The sequence below is a fragment of the Elgaria multicarinata genome, chromosome 7, assembly GCF_023053635.1.
Source record: "Elgaria multicarinata webbii isolate HBS135686 ecotype San Diego chromosome 7, rElgMul1.1.pri, whole genome shotgun sequence".
Classification (NCBI taxonomy): Eukaryota; Metazoa; Chordata; class Lepidosauria; order Squamata; family Anguidae; genus Elgaria; species Elgaria multicarinata.
The window spans coordinates 6194357-6209520 of record NC_086177.1 but is presented as its reverse complement, the minus strand read 5'-3'; the positions used below and the strand labels follow the sequence as shown (position 1 = coordinate 6209520).

General features: G+C 43.2%; 1 protein-coding gene across 3 annotated transcripts in view; it reads right to left on the bottom strand.

The window, feature by feature from the left end:
• The window catches only part of RIN2 (Ras and Rab interactor 2), an 80207-nt gene that overhangs the window by 41962 nt on the left and 23081 nt on the right, over positions 1–15164 (bottom strand). For 2 of the 3 annotated variants that reach the window (XM_063130168.1, XM_063130166.1), the window contains exon 2: positions 5865–5948. In XM_063130168.1, coding sequence (XP_062986238.1) covers positions 5865–5903 — 39 coding nt within the window. In that variant the 5' untranslated portion in view covers positions 5904–5948. Of the gene's footprint in view, positions 1–5864; positions 5949–6079; positions 6150–15164 lie in introns of those variants that run through there. The other variant, XM_063130167.1, reaches the window with a different exon arrangement.

Sequence of the window (15164 nt, the reverse complement as noted above, 5' to 3'; positions counted from 1 at the left end):
TTTTGACTACAACTTCCATCAGCCTCATTGGCATAGCCAATGGTCAAGGATTATGGGAGTTGCAGTCCAAAGTATATGGGGGGCACCAAGTTGCCTATCCCAGCACCAGTGATGTGGGTTTTCTGGAAAGTTTTCCTAGACAAATTAGGCTAAATTTCATGGGGTATTTGCATCAGATAATTTACATTGTACATTGTACAAGTAGTTGAGAGCATTATCTGGCAGTCTGAAACGTGAAAATGATATGGTGACAATGTTGGAGGGTTCCACCCTAAATGTACAGCCACAGCTCCCTTTATGAACAAGTTGCATCCAACTGACGAAGATACTTCTAAACAGGATATGTACCGGACAACTGTTTTATTAGACGCCTTATTACAAATTTATTAGATGCCTATTATGAATGTTTAATAGATGCTTTATTTATTAGATGCTTCATTATGAATGTTTAACAGGCGCCTTATGAATATCGTCTAGACGCCTGACATTGTGCATGTGTGGAGTGATATACTTCTGAACTACTATTATCTAAAAGTTTTGCTCTTAGGCAGTTTTGTAAAAACGTAAAATGCTACTGTGATCTTCAGTGCTGGTGACATTGGACATTGTTTCTGTTTTTCTTTATTAATTTTTATTGTGGAGGTTTTGCACAGTTGGATTTGTTTTAAGGGATTAAAGAACATGTACCAGCTAGGAGAAATTATTCTGTAGATTGATTACAAACTGTATATATATGTTGTATATATCACTTATATCTCAAATATATTGCATCTATTTTACATCTCTAAGTGAATTTTTGTGGTTGAGTGTTATCACCCTTATAGTGCCATGTGTGGGAAAGGGTCGGGGATTGAGAAGACAATGCCTGTGCAGGTGTTAGGGATGCTTGAGGATTTCTTTCGGTCCTCATTTATAAGCCAACTGCCCTGATTTACAGTTCTCAGACTAATGCACAGAAAGTACTTATCCTTTAGTTTTCACACTTTTCCAAATTTTGCAACAGAGTTCTCAACTTTTTTCAAAACTTTCTTATCTTTTCTTACAAAAACACGTGCAAAATCCAAAAGTAATGCAAATTTTCATGTAATTCACATTTTGATGCAGAAATGAGCTGGGGCAGGCTTATGAATGGACATATGCAAAACTGACATGTACTGGAAAGAAACCCAGCTGTCCATTCCTAACGTACAGTCATGGTACTTTGCTAGCAGTTTGTTTCACTGAACTTTCCAGTCCTCATGTGCCCCCTGCTGGACACAATGCTCCACTGTGCTGAAAGTTCAGGATTGCAAAATGACGAATGTAGTAAACTGTCTGTCATTGTGAGGGATGCAAGCTTGTATGTAGAATGGGAGTCTTTGTATGGCACAATCCCGTAACAGACACAGAGGGACATTATGCTTCCTATGAGTTCCCTGTAAATGGAGGCCAGGCTACCCACTGTACAGAGTTCTTTTGCTCCCAATGTAAAGTTATCCCCAATCCTATGATTTACATTTTGCTACAGGAGTGAATGGTAATCATTTAGTTATATGCAAGGTAGTCAAAGGGTGGACTTTTACTGTTGGGATGGGTTAAACTCGCCCCCTGCTTCCTAATCAACCCAGTGTGCAGGGGTGCTGCTGCAAAAGCAGGTTTTGCTGCCTCTCTACTGTGTTCCAGATTGCAGATAGCTGAGCATGAAGCAGAACTTGCATCTACACTCTGGTTTCAATTTCTTGGTGTGATGGATCCCTGGGTTTTTAAAAGCATATTTTTCACAGTTCTATCCACTAGGGCAGTGCTTTCCAAACTGTGTGTCGTGACACATTAATATGACAGCTGCAGTGTGTAGGTGTGTCACATGAACATAACGAGAAACCTCTGAGTCTGTGTGAAATAAGCAAGACCAACTTGCATGCATTTTTATGCAGCAAAGGTGCCGATTAGTATGGTGCACGAGTATATTCCCCTTCCGTCGTATCCGTGTGTGCACACCGCGGTCGAGGAATCATACAGGTACTGCGCATGCGCAGTATGCATAATCGGGTCAAAACAGCTGATTCCATATCACTTCCGGTGACGCGGCTGCACCTGGAATGATGCATTCAAGAAATTCCATGGGTCCAGTTTTTTGATAGAACACCATCTCAACCGCCGACAAAATTGATTCAATGTGAAAAGTCTTGGAAATGTATGTTATTATCTTGCAAATCATATATTTTAAAAAATATAAATGAAAGGTTTTCATGAGATATGTTGTGTCCCCATACATTTCGTTATTACAATTTATGTATGTGTCTGTATCTCTTATAAGGGGTTAGTTTAACCTCCGGTTTGCTAGTAAAACTGAATTACTGTGTCGCAAAATAATGCGTGTCTAAAAAGTGTGTCACCAACATGAAAAGTTTGGGAAGCTCTGAACTAGGGGGATCCACACCACATATTCTAAACACAGAGGATCAAGAGGCAATTACAATCAGTATTTTTTCTGAGCAAAACTTCAGCCTTCATACAGTAGTTCAGAAATGTATTTTACACAAATATTAGGCAACATGGTACCCTCCAGATATTTGGGGCTACAACTTTCATATTCCCTCAGCATTGGCCAGTCTGGCTGCAGCTGATGGGATTTGTAGTCCAAAATATATGAAGGACAGCAAATTGTCTAACCCTGACTTAGACATTAATTTATATCCGCTTTGCTTGTGTAATGACCACCATTGTGTGATCACCATGCATAAAATAAAGTGTGCGTCTGAAGCACCTATTTCCAGTAGCACATATAAAGCAACACTCTGATGTGAATACTGTCACTAGAGTGGAACTACTCATTTGTTTCCAAAAGAAGCTACAAAGTATTCATTTCCAAGAGAACATACAATGGATTTTCCTGCCCCCTCCTTCCCACAGCAGCCCCTCCAAGTCCCTGAAAATATACACACAGAGTCAGTAGACCCTGCTGAAAAGGGTGAGCTGCAGTGCGTGTGTATGTGGTGGTGGGGATACGGAATAAATTGGGCAGAGGGACCTTCCACTCCTCTCACAGAAGGCAAATCATTTATTCAACCCAATATTTCCATTTTCTCCAGAATACATTGGCTTCCCTTCCGACCTACCCCACTCCCCTTTTCTTTCTGCACCCTGAGGCAAACTGAACACCTCTGAATGGATTAGGTAAAGCCAATCACCAGTAGCTTTAAATGCTCTGTGGAACCAGAGTAACTTGTTAACAGCAAGGCAAGAGTAAGAGCGATAAGAGCACTTGTTTCTCAATGGATCCCACCTACAGCACTGTGAGAAAATTTGGAGGGGAGGGGGAAAGGGCCTCAGTCACAAGGGGTGCTGAGGGGAGAGATTGCAGGCTTTGTAATTTTTAAGCTTTAAATAAAATAATTCCAAGCCTATTTGGTCTGAGAAAATATAAGGAAAAGGATACAGTACAGGTAACGTTTTACACAATCGGTCATTAAAAAGTAAATCTGCTTCTGCCTTCTAATGTTTTCACCAGTGAGTGCAAAAGAACTGAAAAACCCAACAAATATTAGGAGGAATTTTTATATTTTATATAATTAAAATTGCATTAAATATTAAGTACTAACTATGGGTGCAAGCCTATGGCCCCTACACATTTTCTGAGGGGTCATATGATTTTCATCTCTGAAGCTGCCCTACAAAGCTGTGACCTCGGAGGTGAAAATCCTCGCTTGGATCTTTCACCCCCTGCCCGCCTCCCAGACGCCCCAGAATGCTCTTCCCAGCATGCTCCTCCCAACTCCACCAGATGTGACAAAATGGGAGTTTAAAGATGTATATACACTTTAGGTAGATTGCAGAAGACACTGGTGTTAAGACTAGTGTACACTCAACAAACACGTTGGCTGAGTAAAGTGAGAAGCTACTTTTTGGAGGTGCGTTGAGCAAGATCCTAGAGCTCACTGTTGTTATGAGAATTGTTCTGCTATCTGGACTGGAGTTCCTATCACTTGGCAGATGACGAGCTGGTTTTAGAATGTACGTCCACAGGGAAGCAAGCAAAGCAACAATAAGAGGAGTATGTATAAAACAATTAAGCATAATAAAGAAAAAGGATAAAGAGAAGAAGGTGACATTGGATCAAGAAATCCACACGGATGAGGGGGTCTGCCTTTTTGTTGTTGCTGCTCTTTTGTAAAAACAGGAGGGGGGAACCTTTTTCAGGCCAAGGACTAAGCTGCTTTTGGGCTACTCTGCCCTTAGTGGGTAAGGCTACATCCCAAAGTGGCTGTGTGATGTTATTGCCTCTCCTCTGCAAACAAGGTTACTGCTTTCCTCCCCAGCTCCCCCCCAAAATACAATCATTGACAACAATAGGGGCTTTTTAAAGGGATGATTGCATTGGGGGATGGGGGATTTTTTGAGGTGGGGATTACAGTCTTGGGAAGGAAAGGCCAGCCCTCCCTCCCGCCCCCGCGCGCACACACTGAAATTAAGCTTTTAAATGCCTCCATGGGCATCAATGGGGCTTTAAAAAAGACTAATTACACTCCGGGAGGGGTGATTCTTTTTAGGGGGGGCACAATGTTGGAAATGTTCCCCCAATGTTCCCCCTCCAGCATCTGCACCCCCGATACCTTCCTCACTGCAGTTAGGCTTTTAAAATGCCTCCACTGTTACAATGGAGGCTTTTAATAAGCCTTAATGCAGCATGGGTTAGAGAGAACGAAATGGTCTTATCTCTGTTCAATAAGCACAGATAAGGCAGGGAAGCTGACGGTCTAAGTTAGGCTCATGTGCTGGTGGTTCCCCACCCCACTGTAAAGTGTTACATCACACACATTGATGGTGTTATAAGAACAACAACAGTAAGAACAGCACCAGTAGAACTCTTGAATGCAATAGCAGCTTTCACAACCAAAAGCAAAGAATCCATCCAAGGGATTTGGGGAGGGGGGGGGGGAGTCCAATCCCATGCCTCCTATTCTTTTAAGGACTTGATCTATTGCTCTTATCATTTCACTATTTAAGTAGAAAAGCCTAGGTTTTAAGCCCAGTCTAGCACCCTCACAGCAGATGTTTCCTGTTTCCTTCCCCTGTTGGGGGTGAGATAAAGAGAAGAAGCAGGCCTAGACACAGCCAAGAAACCACCTGGTGTGTATAGTCTATGGCCTAATTTTTTCCTGCATAAAGGAGATGATTTAAATTTAAGCTCTCTCCCACTTGCCAAGCAAAGGAACTGGCATCAATTGCCATAGTATAAGCCACTATTTCCACAGCTGAAGTGGATTTTAAAAGCTAGAAAGTAAGCAAAAATTTTCAGTCGCCTGATTTGTCGTGGTCTGTCTCACAGTAAAATCTGCAGCAGCTGGCAGCTCATACATGACTCAGAAGCAAAATAATGAATGCCCTAAATCACAAACTATTTCAAAAGAAACAGGTTCTTTTTTTGAGCTTTAAACTATAGCTGTCATACATGTGTGTGTGTGTGTACAAAAATTCTGACCAAATAGCTGCAGAGACCAGCATGAAATATATTTTGCCTGTATAAAATCACAGAATTATTTAAACACACATACAACTGGAATATATGGATTTCAGTGAAATTCTAAATCATATGCAGCATAATGCACACATACCTACATATAGCTTGCTTCCTTATCAAAGGGCCACAACTTAACACAGCATGAGTTTTGAATAAAACACATGGCATTGTTATGTTTCTTGCTAATGTAGAAAAGCCTGACTTACAGAAAGACACGTTTCAGTGGTTCAAAAACCAAGTTTTATTATTGTAGTGTTGTCAGAATTTGAAGATTGGAAAAATAAATAGCAGAAAGCCAAGAACCAGCTTACATATCAAAGAAAATTCATTTCTCTACTTGAAGGAAGGAATAGCTTTTCAGTACCTTAAAAAAACTCCCTCTCTCGAGGCACTGGGCTTCCATGGTTGAAGTTGACGTTTTCTCTGGGAAAGCTCCACTGAACTCCTCCTAGAAGCGGAGACATTTTTAATGGTTAGTCCAGTCAGTAGGAAATTCCTTTCTAAGCCACAGGAACAGTCACAACAACGGTTTTGCCAAGATCTTTTCCTGTCAACAACACAGTGCTATTTATTTCCTACCAGAGCCTTTAACATATCCTTTTGGCCTATTATTTCCTGCGAGTTGCACTTCAAATTCAGTGCTACTGGCATTTCCTCCTCCTCACAAATGATCCCACAAGTTGCTTCTCCTGGACTTTTACAGGGCTCCTTAAAAAGAATGCAAAGGCACAATGTTTGCTTTGTTTGCTTGACCTCAGCCTAAAGTGCACATTGAGTAAATAATAGGTCACTACAATCATCCACATAAGATTATAGATCTAATGTGTTAGAAAGGAAAATTGTACCAAGATTGGCACATGAAAAGAATATCTCGTTATAAGCGTGAAGGTCCAGACAGTACAAGCATAGAAAATGCAAACTCATTTTCAGGGCCAGGATTCAGCGTGCAACCATTAAAGATAAGTGCCTCTGAACACGTTCAGAGTGTTTGTATCAGCTATAACACTATCCAGAAATCTGGGACCAGAAAAAGAACAAAGTCTAGCTGCCCTTACTTCTGCTGCTATCAAGTTAAAAAGTTACATTTAGATGGCATGATATGGAAAGGGCAGCGTGCTTTACCTGTTAATCTCTAATATGAAACAGTGGCGGCACCAGAAAAAAATTGGGGTGGGGGGAGGCACAGAAGGGGTAAAGTATATTTCTAGATGGGCGGGCTGTCTGAAAGGAAAAATAACAGCATATCTCACACTAAAACTACCATCCTAACCATATATTCTGAAATAAGTCATATATTGGTTAATTTAGGTTTTTTTTGTTTTTATTTAAAGTATGTAATAGCAAAATTCAAAATACAGTAAGGAAAAAGGCTTTTAAACAAGGTAGTCACTACACAAGCATTTCCTTGACATACAGATTAGACAGACAAAACATCTCCTTTAGATAACAGTTACTTTTCAACCAGTGCAGGCAGAACCAGGAAGGTAGGCTCTTAGTGTAAGGAAAGTAAGAGTAAACTGAGACACCTGAGCCCTGTACGCCTAGGAAACCCAATGCATGTTTTTGTGTATCTACATTATAGCCATCCACATGCATAGTTTTTCACATAAGCTTTTAGAATCCTCCCCACACACAATCAAGCCATAAATATTGTATTAATCACCCGGCATTGCATTCCCTCTCACAATTCAACATGAGCTTCCAGAGAATTTCACCCCATACACACACAATTGGGAAAAACTGTAGGCTCAGGCCAAGAGAAGGAAGGCTGAGGAGATCCTCCATTTCTCTTGCTCCACCCTAGCAAGAGAAAGGCTGCTATCTTTTCTCCACATTCCCTCCAGCTCCCCCCACCTCAGCCTCTTCTCCTTACATAGGAAAAATCCTTAAGCAAGGCAAGGCCACGAAGGAAGGAATACTTTCCCCCATGAAAACAGGCATCCCCTTGCTCCCACACCCCGCCTTAGTGCTCCAAAGGCCTCCAGGCAACCAAAGGGAAGGTTGTGCTTGCTGCAGGAATTAACTGGCTACCTCTCACCACCCTTCACCCACACTAAATTTTAAAATAATAGAAGACGAACAAGAAAGGATTCCCCCCTTTTACCTCCACAATGAAGGAAAGTCGTGAGTTATTCCCATCCTGTGTTGCTTCAGTTTGTGGTTAAAAGAGAAAATAAAAACAAAAAATAGAATGGGGGGGGGGATAAAAACACCTCTCTCTCTCTCTCTCTCTCTCTCTCTCTCTCTCACACACACACACACACTCACTCACTCACTCACTCACTAAATTAAAAGGTAAGGTTGTTGCTGCGTGCTGCTAAGGTGTGGCTTGCTGGCTGGCTCCTCATGGCCACTGCAAGAGACTTCTGGAAAGGAGGAAATCGGGGAATGCTATGCACAGACGCAAAAGTCAAAGAGAGGAAGAATGTAGGGTTTGGCTTGGGGGCAGGGGTTAAAGGATTTCTCCCACTCTTTCAGAAAGGTGATTGAAGGAGGGGCTATGATTGCATAACAGAGTAGCAAGCAGGCCGGGTCCCATTGATTTCAACAGGTCTACACGGAGGATAGCCAAGCCTGGAACCAACTCAAGGGTCAGGCCTTGCTCTGCGTTGGGGATGCTGGAGGTGCCTCATGAGGACCAGGCTTGCCTGAGGGCAGCTTAGGCAGCCTTCCTCAGTGGTGCCAAGCAGGAAAGGAACCCATGTCACCCCTTGCAACAAGGCTTAATGACTCCAAACAACCAGCCACAGTCTGTGCCTGCCTCCTCACCTGGTACTTTGCTCCGGGATGGTGCTGGACGGCGCTGGCCAGGAGCCAGACCTTGCCACCCCCTCCTCCTCCTCTGAGTGGTTGCCCCAAGGAGTGGAGAGCCCTGATGGTGCGTCCCAGGCCTGGCAGCCCAGCTGAGGGAAGCAGGTGGCTCACCACCAACACCTTGCACGACAGCCATATCAGCCTGGCCAAACTGTCAGCCAGCAAGCCCCAAAGTCAGGCAAGTGAGCAGACACTCCTCACCTCGACAAAGCTGACAAACCATCTGAGAGTGCGTTTTCCCACCTCCTGCGTGCACACCACACTGAGGGGAGGGGGGGGCTTCCAACTCCTGACACTTCCATGCATGCGTGACAGTCCGGCATGGCTGTCCTTCGTACAGCCTGGGTGAAAACTCTCATTGGCGCAGGTGGGGGGAGGAACTTCCCAACGTCAAGAAAGTGCATAACCCCCCCTGTCACCACGCAACCCAGTGGAAAGCATACTTTGAAGTACAGTGCTATCCTTCAAGTAATTACAGGAGTCCAGCAGCTGGGGTGGCAAGCTTCTTGTTGGGGGGGGGGCTCTTGCCCCCTTGCTGCCACCACTTTCTGTGGGGCTTTTTAAAAAAAAAGTAACCTCAAGAGGCTACAAATGTGATTGAAGAGTGGCAGAGATAGGGGTGTTTTAACCCCTTTCTCCTCTGGCTACTTATCCACTCAAAATCACCCACTACTATTTTATTTATTTCATTTCATTTCTATATTGCCCAATAGCTGAAGCTGTCTGAGCGGTTCACAAAAATTAAAACCAGAAGGTACAGCATAAAAAAAATAAAATATGGAAGCTTTAAAACACAATATAAAAGTACATCCAGAATAAAACCAAGCAGCAATGCAAAGTTTTAAAATACAGGGAAAATAAAAAGGTCTTCACTTAGCGTCAGAAGGAGTTCAACACAGCTGCCAGGCAAACCTCTCTAGAGAGCTCATTCCACAGCTGGGGTACTACAGAGAAGCCCCTTTCATAGAATAGCAGAGTTGGAAGGGGCCTCCAAGGCCAACCCCCTGCTCCATGCAGGAATCCACCCTAAAGCATCCCTGACAGATGCTTGTCCAGCTGCCTCTTGAAGGCCTCTAGTGTGGGAGAGCCCACAACCTCCCTAGGTAACTGATTCCATTGTCGTACTGCTCTAACAGTCAGGAAGTTTTTCCTGATGTCCAGCTGGAATCTGGCTTCCTTTAACTTGAGCCCATTATTCTGTGTCCCTTTACCTGGTAGCCACCTGCCTCACTTCCTTTGGCAGGAGCTCATGGAGAATAACCCCTGAAGAAGAACTTAGGGTCCAGGCAAGTACATTTGGGAGGCGGTGATCCTTCAGATAACCTGGCCCCAAGCCATTTAGGGCTTTGAATGTGAATACCAGCACTCTGAATTGGGCCTGGACATGGACTGGCAGCTAGTGCAGCTGGAAAAGTACCAAAGTAATGTGTACTCATTGGCCAGCTCCCATCATCATAATCTTTATTATCTAACTTGACATACATAATCTTCCTCCTCTCCATTTTTATTCTCACAACAACAACCCTGTGAGGTAGATGGGTTGAGAGTCTGTGTCTGGTCCAAAGTCACCCAGTGAGCTTCCATGGCCAAGTGGAGACTTGAAACTGGATCTCCCGACTCGCAGTCCAACACTGGCTCCCGTTAACAATCTTGCTACCCTGTTTTGGACCAGCGGAAGTTTCCAGAACATTTTCAATGGCAGCCCCACATATAACGCATTGCAGTAATCCAGACGAGAGGTTATCACAGCATGGATAACTGTAGCTAGGCTCTCTCTGTCCAGATAAGAGTGTAGTTGGTATATCAGCCTAAGCTGAAAAAAGGTGCTCCTTGCTACTGAGTCCACCTGTGCCTCAAGTGACAGTTCTTGGTGCAAGAGCACCCCAAACTATGAAACCAATCCTTTAGAGGGAGTGCAACTCCCTCCAGAACAGGTTGTACATCACCTAGCTGGGCAGGTGAACTACCCACTAACAGTACCTCTGTCTTGTCTGCATTAAGTCTGTTTGTTGCCCCACATCCAGGTCATTACTGTGCCCAGTCACTGATTCAGAACAGTCATTACCTCACCTGGATCTGATGAAAGAGTGGTAGAGCTGGATGTCATCTGTATATTGCAACAGGCCACACCTCCAGATAACCTCTACCAGAGGTTTTATGTAGATGTTGAACAACATAAGGGATAAAATACAGCCCTGTGGAACCCCAAGGCCTAATTTCCATGGCACAGAGCAATAACCCTCCAGCACCAACTTCTAGAATAGGCCATCCAAGTACTAGTGGAACCATTGTAGCACAGTGCCTCCAAATCCCAGCTCACACAACCTACCCAGAAGGACACCCTGGCTTAGGCTATTCAGATGACCTGGAAAACCCTGGAGACGTCAAAAAAAAGGGGGGATTCTCTGGGGCAGCCGGGGCTGGGACCCCAGTTTCCGGGAATGCATCCTTTCTGAGCCTTTTCCCCAAGGAGAAGGCCCAGATCGGCACTGGGAAGGCCTAGAACTATGCGTTTCTGGACTTCCAGGAACGCATCCTCCAGCCCCACTCAGGCCAATCTGGCCTTCTCCTTGGCTGCCAGGATCGTGCTAGAAGGACACGTTCCTGTGCCTCGCCTCCCATTGCCTCTCCCAACGAAGAAGCAGCAAGTAGGAGGTAAAATAATAAATGCCCTAAATCATGAACGATTTCAAAAGAAACGTCACAAGTCATGGAGGCGCACCCAGGATTTAATGCAGAGGAACAGGGGAAACATTGCAGAGGAAGCACCAGGGAGCTGCTTTAACTAAAATAATGAAGTAAAACAACTCTCAGATACTGCAGCTTTTTGAGATGCTGGTTGAGAGTGTGCTGGCCACGACACCATTTGTCACAAAAAAACCTCTCAACACACCCAAGCTGCAGGAAATCCCCTGTAAAGACACCCCCCTGGAGGGTGACAGGTTCCCAACCCCCTTTCCTAGAGGATAGAAAAATAGCTTAGGCAATGGTGGCAGGACTGAAAAGAGAAAAAGCTGCATGGGAAGGTTTTAAGAACCTCCTTTCCAAACATTCCCCAAACCTACAACTCCCAATTGCAACCATAGTGTTGCCTTCAGAATACACCAAAAATGCACTGGAACTAGGGCCCCATCTGGGATTTCAGAAAGAATTTCCATGTTAGATAGTGTGGCTTCCAGAACCAAGTATCTTATCTCTTTTTAGGAGTTAAATCACTTCCTTCACCCTCTTTTTGCTGTTTCAAACATTTTCATCACTTGTCTTACAGAAATTAACCATACCAGCTCAATAATTTAAAACAGATTTATTATCGATTCAATCTTGAAAGTATCATCCCACATTCCTAAACGCCTTTGCTAACATCCAAACTTCATCATCTTTTTAAAAAAGGAAAAGAAAAGAAATACAAAGAGCAGAGAAACAGGCAGAGTTAAGTACGGAAGATTGAGAGAGAGAGAGAGAGAGAGAGAGTACAAAACCAAACAGAAACAAAAGTGAGCTGATCATGTACTAATATTCCTAAACTCTCTTCTAATTTCAAATCCACATATCAAATCATAGTACTTCTAAAACCTTCAGCTTAGCATTTTAATCATTTGCTTATTCCAGTAATCAATCAATGCTTCTCAGGCTTCCAACGTATCCTTTATTCATTTGCTGACCAACCCCAATATTTTTATACTGTCATCTTATACATTAACAATCTATGCCAAATATTATTCTTCCAATCCTATATTGATGGTAGCAATGAGAATATATGCGGCTATTAATTTATTTTTAGTGCTGTGCCAAAAATTTCTCCTACGGAAATTTCGACCATCCTCATTCAATTTGTTAGAAAAGAAATTGCTTTAGAAAATAAATTCAAAGGAGAAGAAATTTCTGAGAAATTCTTATGGGTTTGGTCCAGGGTTCTTGTGCTTGCCTTACTTATGAGATGATGCAGGAGTGTGTATGAGTATCTTGTCTTTCATCGTACATTCATCTTTCTGGTAGCCTCCTTGGCTTCCTGCACTTCCTGCCCAGGGAAGACATCATGGAATTTTATTCCTCCCACAGGGTCTTTTCAGATCAGGAAGTGCAGGCAGTCTCAGTCACCTCATAGGGAAAAACACCACCAACACACATTCAAAATAACTGCCCTGAAAATGAGGCAGAAAAATGGAAGTCCCTTCCATGGGGAACGAAAACTTTCAGGAAATTCCTGACAATTTTCTTTTCTTACTTTTTAGTAATAAAAGGACAATTTTCAGAATTTTCTTCACAATTTCTTCACCATTATTTTTTGTGGTGGCTGCATTCCCTCCCCTCAATGCCCTGGAGTGATGCTAGGTATACGAGACATTGTGGAGGATACAAAATGGAGGTCAGGCTGCTAACATAGGTGATGCTGTTTCCACTTGCAATGACAGTGCAAAAAAAAAAAAAACCTTAGGGAAAAAAGAAAGAAAGGAGCTGTTCTACAATCCTTGCCAATGATGATGCCTACCTATGAAAAATTGGAGAATTTCTCCTCCCCCTGAAGAAATTTGGTGAAATTGTCCCCCCCAATTTCTCTACCCAAAAATAGGGTGGTGAATTTTGAGAAGCCACTTGTGCACAGCTCTAATATTTTCTACCAATTTACTGAATTATTTGGTATTATTGTTGCAAGTCCACATAAGAGGAGGACTGAAGGTTCAAAGTAATTTATAGCCTATTATCTCTTTAGTAATATTAATAACATTAGCCTACAACTTTCTAATAAGTGAATATTCCTACCAGGTATACCAAACTTCTGCTTTATCTTGCATACATCTCAAGCAGTAAGCATATGTAATATGTAAGCAGTAATAATACCTCTTTTGTAACCTATCACATTTTATTTTAATTAATATAAATTAAAAAAATTTATAGAAATTCTCTTAAACAGCAATATCCATAGCATAATCTGGCCTTCCTGATATATTATCTTGTTGTTCTGAGATATTAATATGAAAGATTTCCCTATCTGTTCTTAATACCTACTTAAACATCTTTGATATCAGCTAATAACTTGTACAACTTTGATAACCATTATAATGAATCAATATAGATTCAAATTCTGTGTGTGATCTAAACAAACAATTAGACCAGGACAAATTATCAAGACAGCATTTGGTGTGTATAAATGCAAAGATGGGGACCCGTAAGCCTTAATGTATTAAATGTGGATAGCAAACAATGGGGCAGTATTCAATGGAGTGCTTATGTCCCTACCAATTCTTTTCTGCCCTCCAGTTCTGTTGTGCAAGCAGTGGGTCTTGCCAACTGCATTGTGCAAGCAGGAGCCACTGCTTACAAAAGGGAGATTTCGTGTTTCCTAAGGAAAGCCACCAAATGAGCAGAAACACAATCAGTGGGGCAGAAGAGAATTGGCAGGGGCAGAAGTGTCCCTGGATTCTGCCCAATACTATTCTCTTTTTAAAAATCGTAACCATTTTGTAGCCATAAATTGTGGTTATAATATGACCTATTCCAGTAGGCAACCTTTTTGGGCCCGCGAGTACATTTGGGAGAAATGGCCTTGTACACCACCACAAAAAAGGCATGCTGCAAATGAAAGGGTCGGCCTATATCCATTTGCCATCTTCATTTCCTAAGGATGTCTCTGAGCCCCATGTGCAGCCCATAGGTAATCATAGGAAAAGAAGATGGGAGCAGCCAGAGGCCGTCACTTTGCTTTGAAGTGACTCCAGCTGCCAGTAAGAAATGTTATCATTGGGGGGGGGGGAAGGAGGGATAGGGCACCTTGGTCATGGGCGCCAAAACAGGTGTTTGAGAGCGCACAGGTACGCAAGGGCCTAGCCTGTCATGCCCTGTGTAGGTATAGAGTCAGGGGATGAGAACATGGAGGAACCTGGACCCTGTGCTGAAGAGTCCAGCTCAAAGGGGGTGGAACCTGTGCCAGCAGGGGTTCCTGCCAACCTAGGGAGCCAGGAGGAGAAAGAACCAGGCACAAGTGTGTCAGCAGGGAGCCCTGCCAATCTAGACAACCAAGAGGGGGAAGAACCAAACATACCTGTTCCGTCGTTCAGCCAGCAGCGAGCAGAAAAGGAAGCTAGACACCGCTCCCTGAGGCATATATATACAAGTCACTGCTGCCCCCAGGTGCTCCTTGATTGCTCGGCGTTTCAGATAAAGCCTCTGGGAGCAGCGTCTAGCTTCCTTTTCTGCTTGCTGCTGGCTGAACGACGGAACAGGTATGTTTGGTTCTTCCCCCTCTTGGTTGTCTAGATTGGCAGGGCTCCCTGCTGACACACTTGTGCCTGGTTCTTCCTCCTCCTGGCTCCCTAGGTTGGCAGGAACCCCTGCTGGCACAGGTTCCACCCCCTTTGAGCTGGACTCTTCAGCACAGGGTCCAGGTTCCTCCATGTCCTCATCCCCTGACTCCATACCTACACAGGACATGACATAGCCATGACAACATCTGAAGAAATAATATTAGGGCTAAATCCTACGGGATAGTTCAGAGTCCCCTTCCTGAGGCCATAGATACTCCTATAACCTCAGGAGGGGGACTTTGTGACCCTATCCCTCCCCCACAACCCTCACAGATGCCATGGAAAGAATCACAGCATCTGCATTTGAAGACACAAAAAATGACCTTGGATGGCTTCAGGAAGAGTGAAAAGGGGACAGAATGGCACCTTTGCATGGGTAGTTATTTAGCTGTCTGCTTTTGTTGAAGCTTATATATAATTACTACAACGTTGATATGGATATATGCAAATCTATATATGTCTGTAATGTTATACTCTTTTTTCCTCTCTTCCTTTTTATAATTTTTGTTGTTGAAATTTTACAACAAAAATGATATTATTTAAATGAT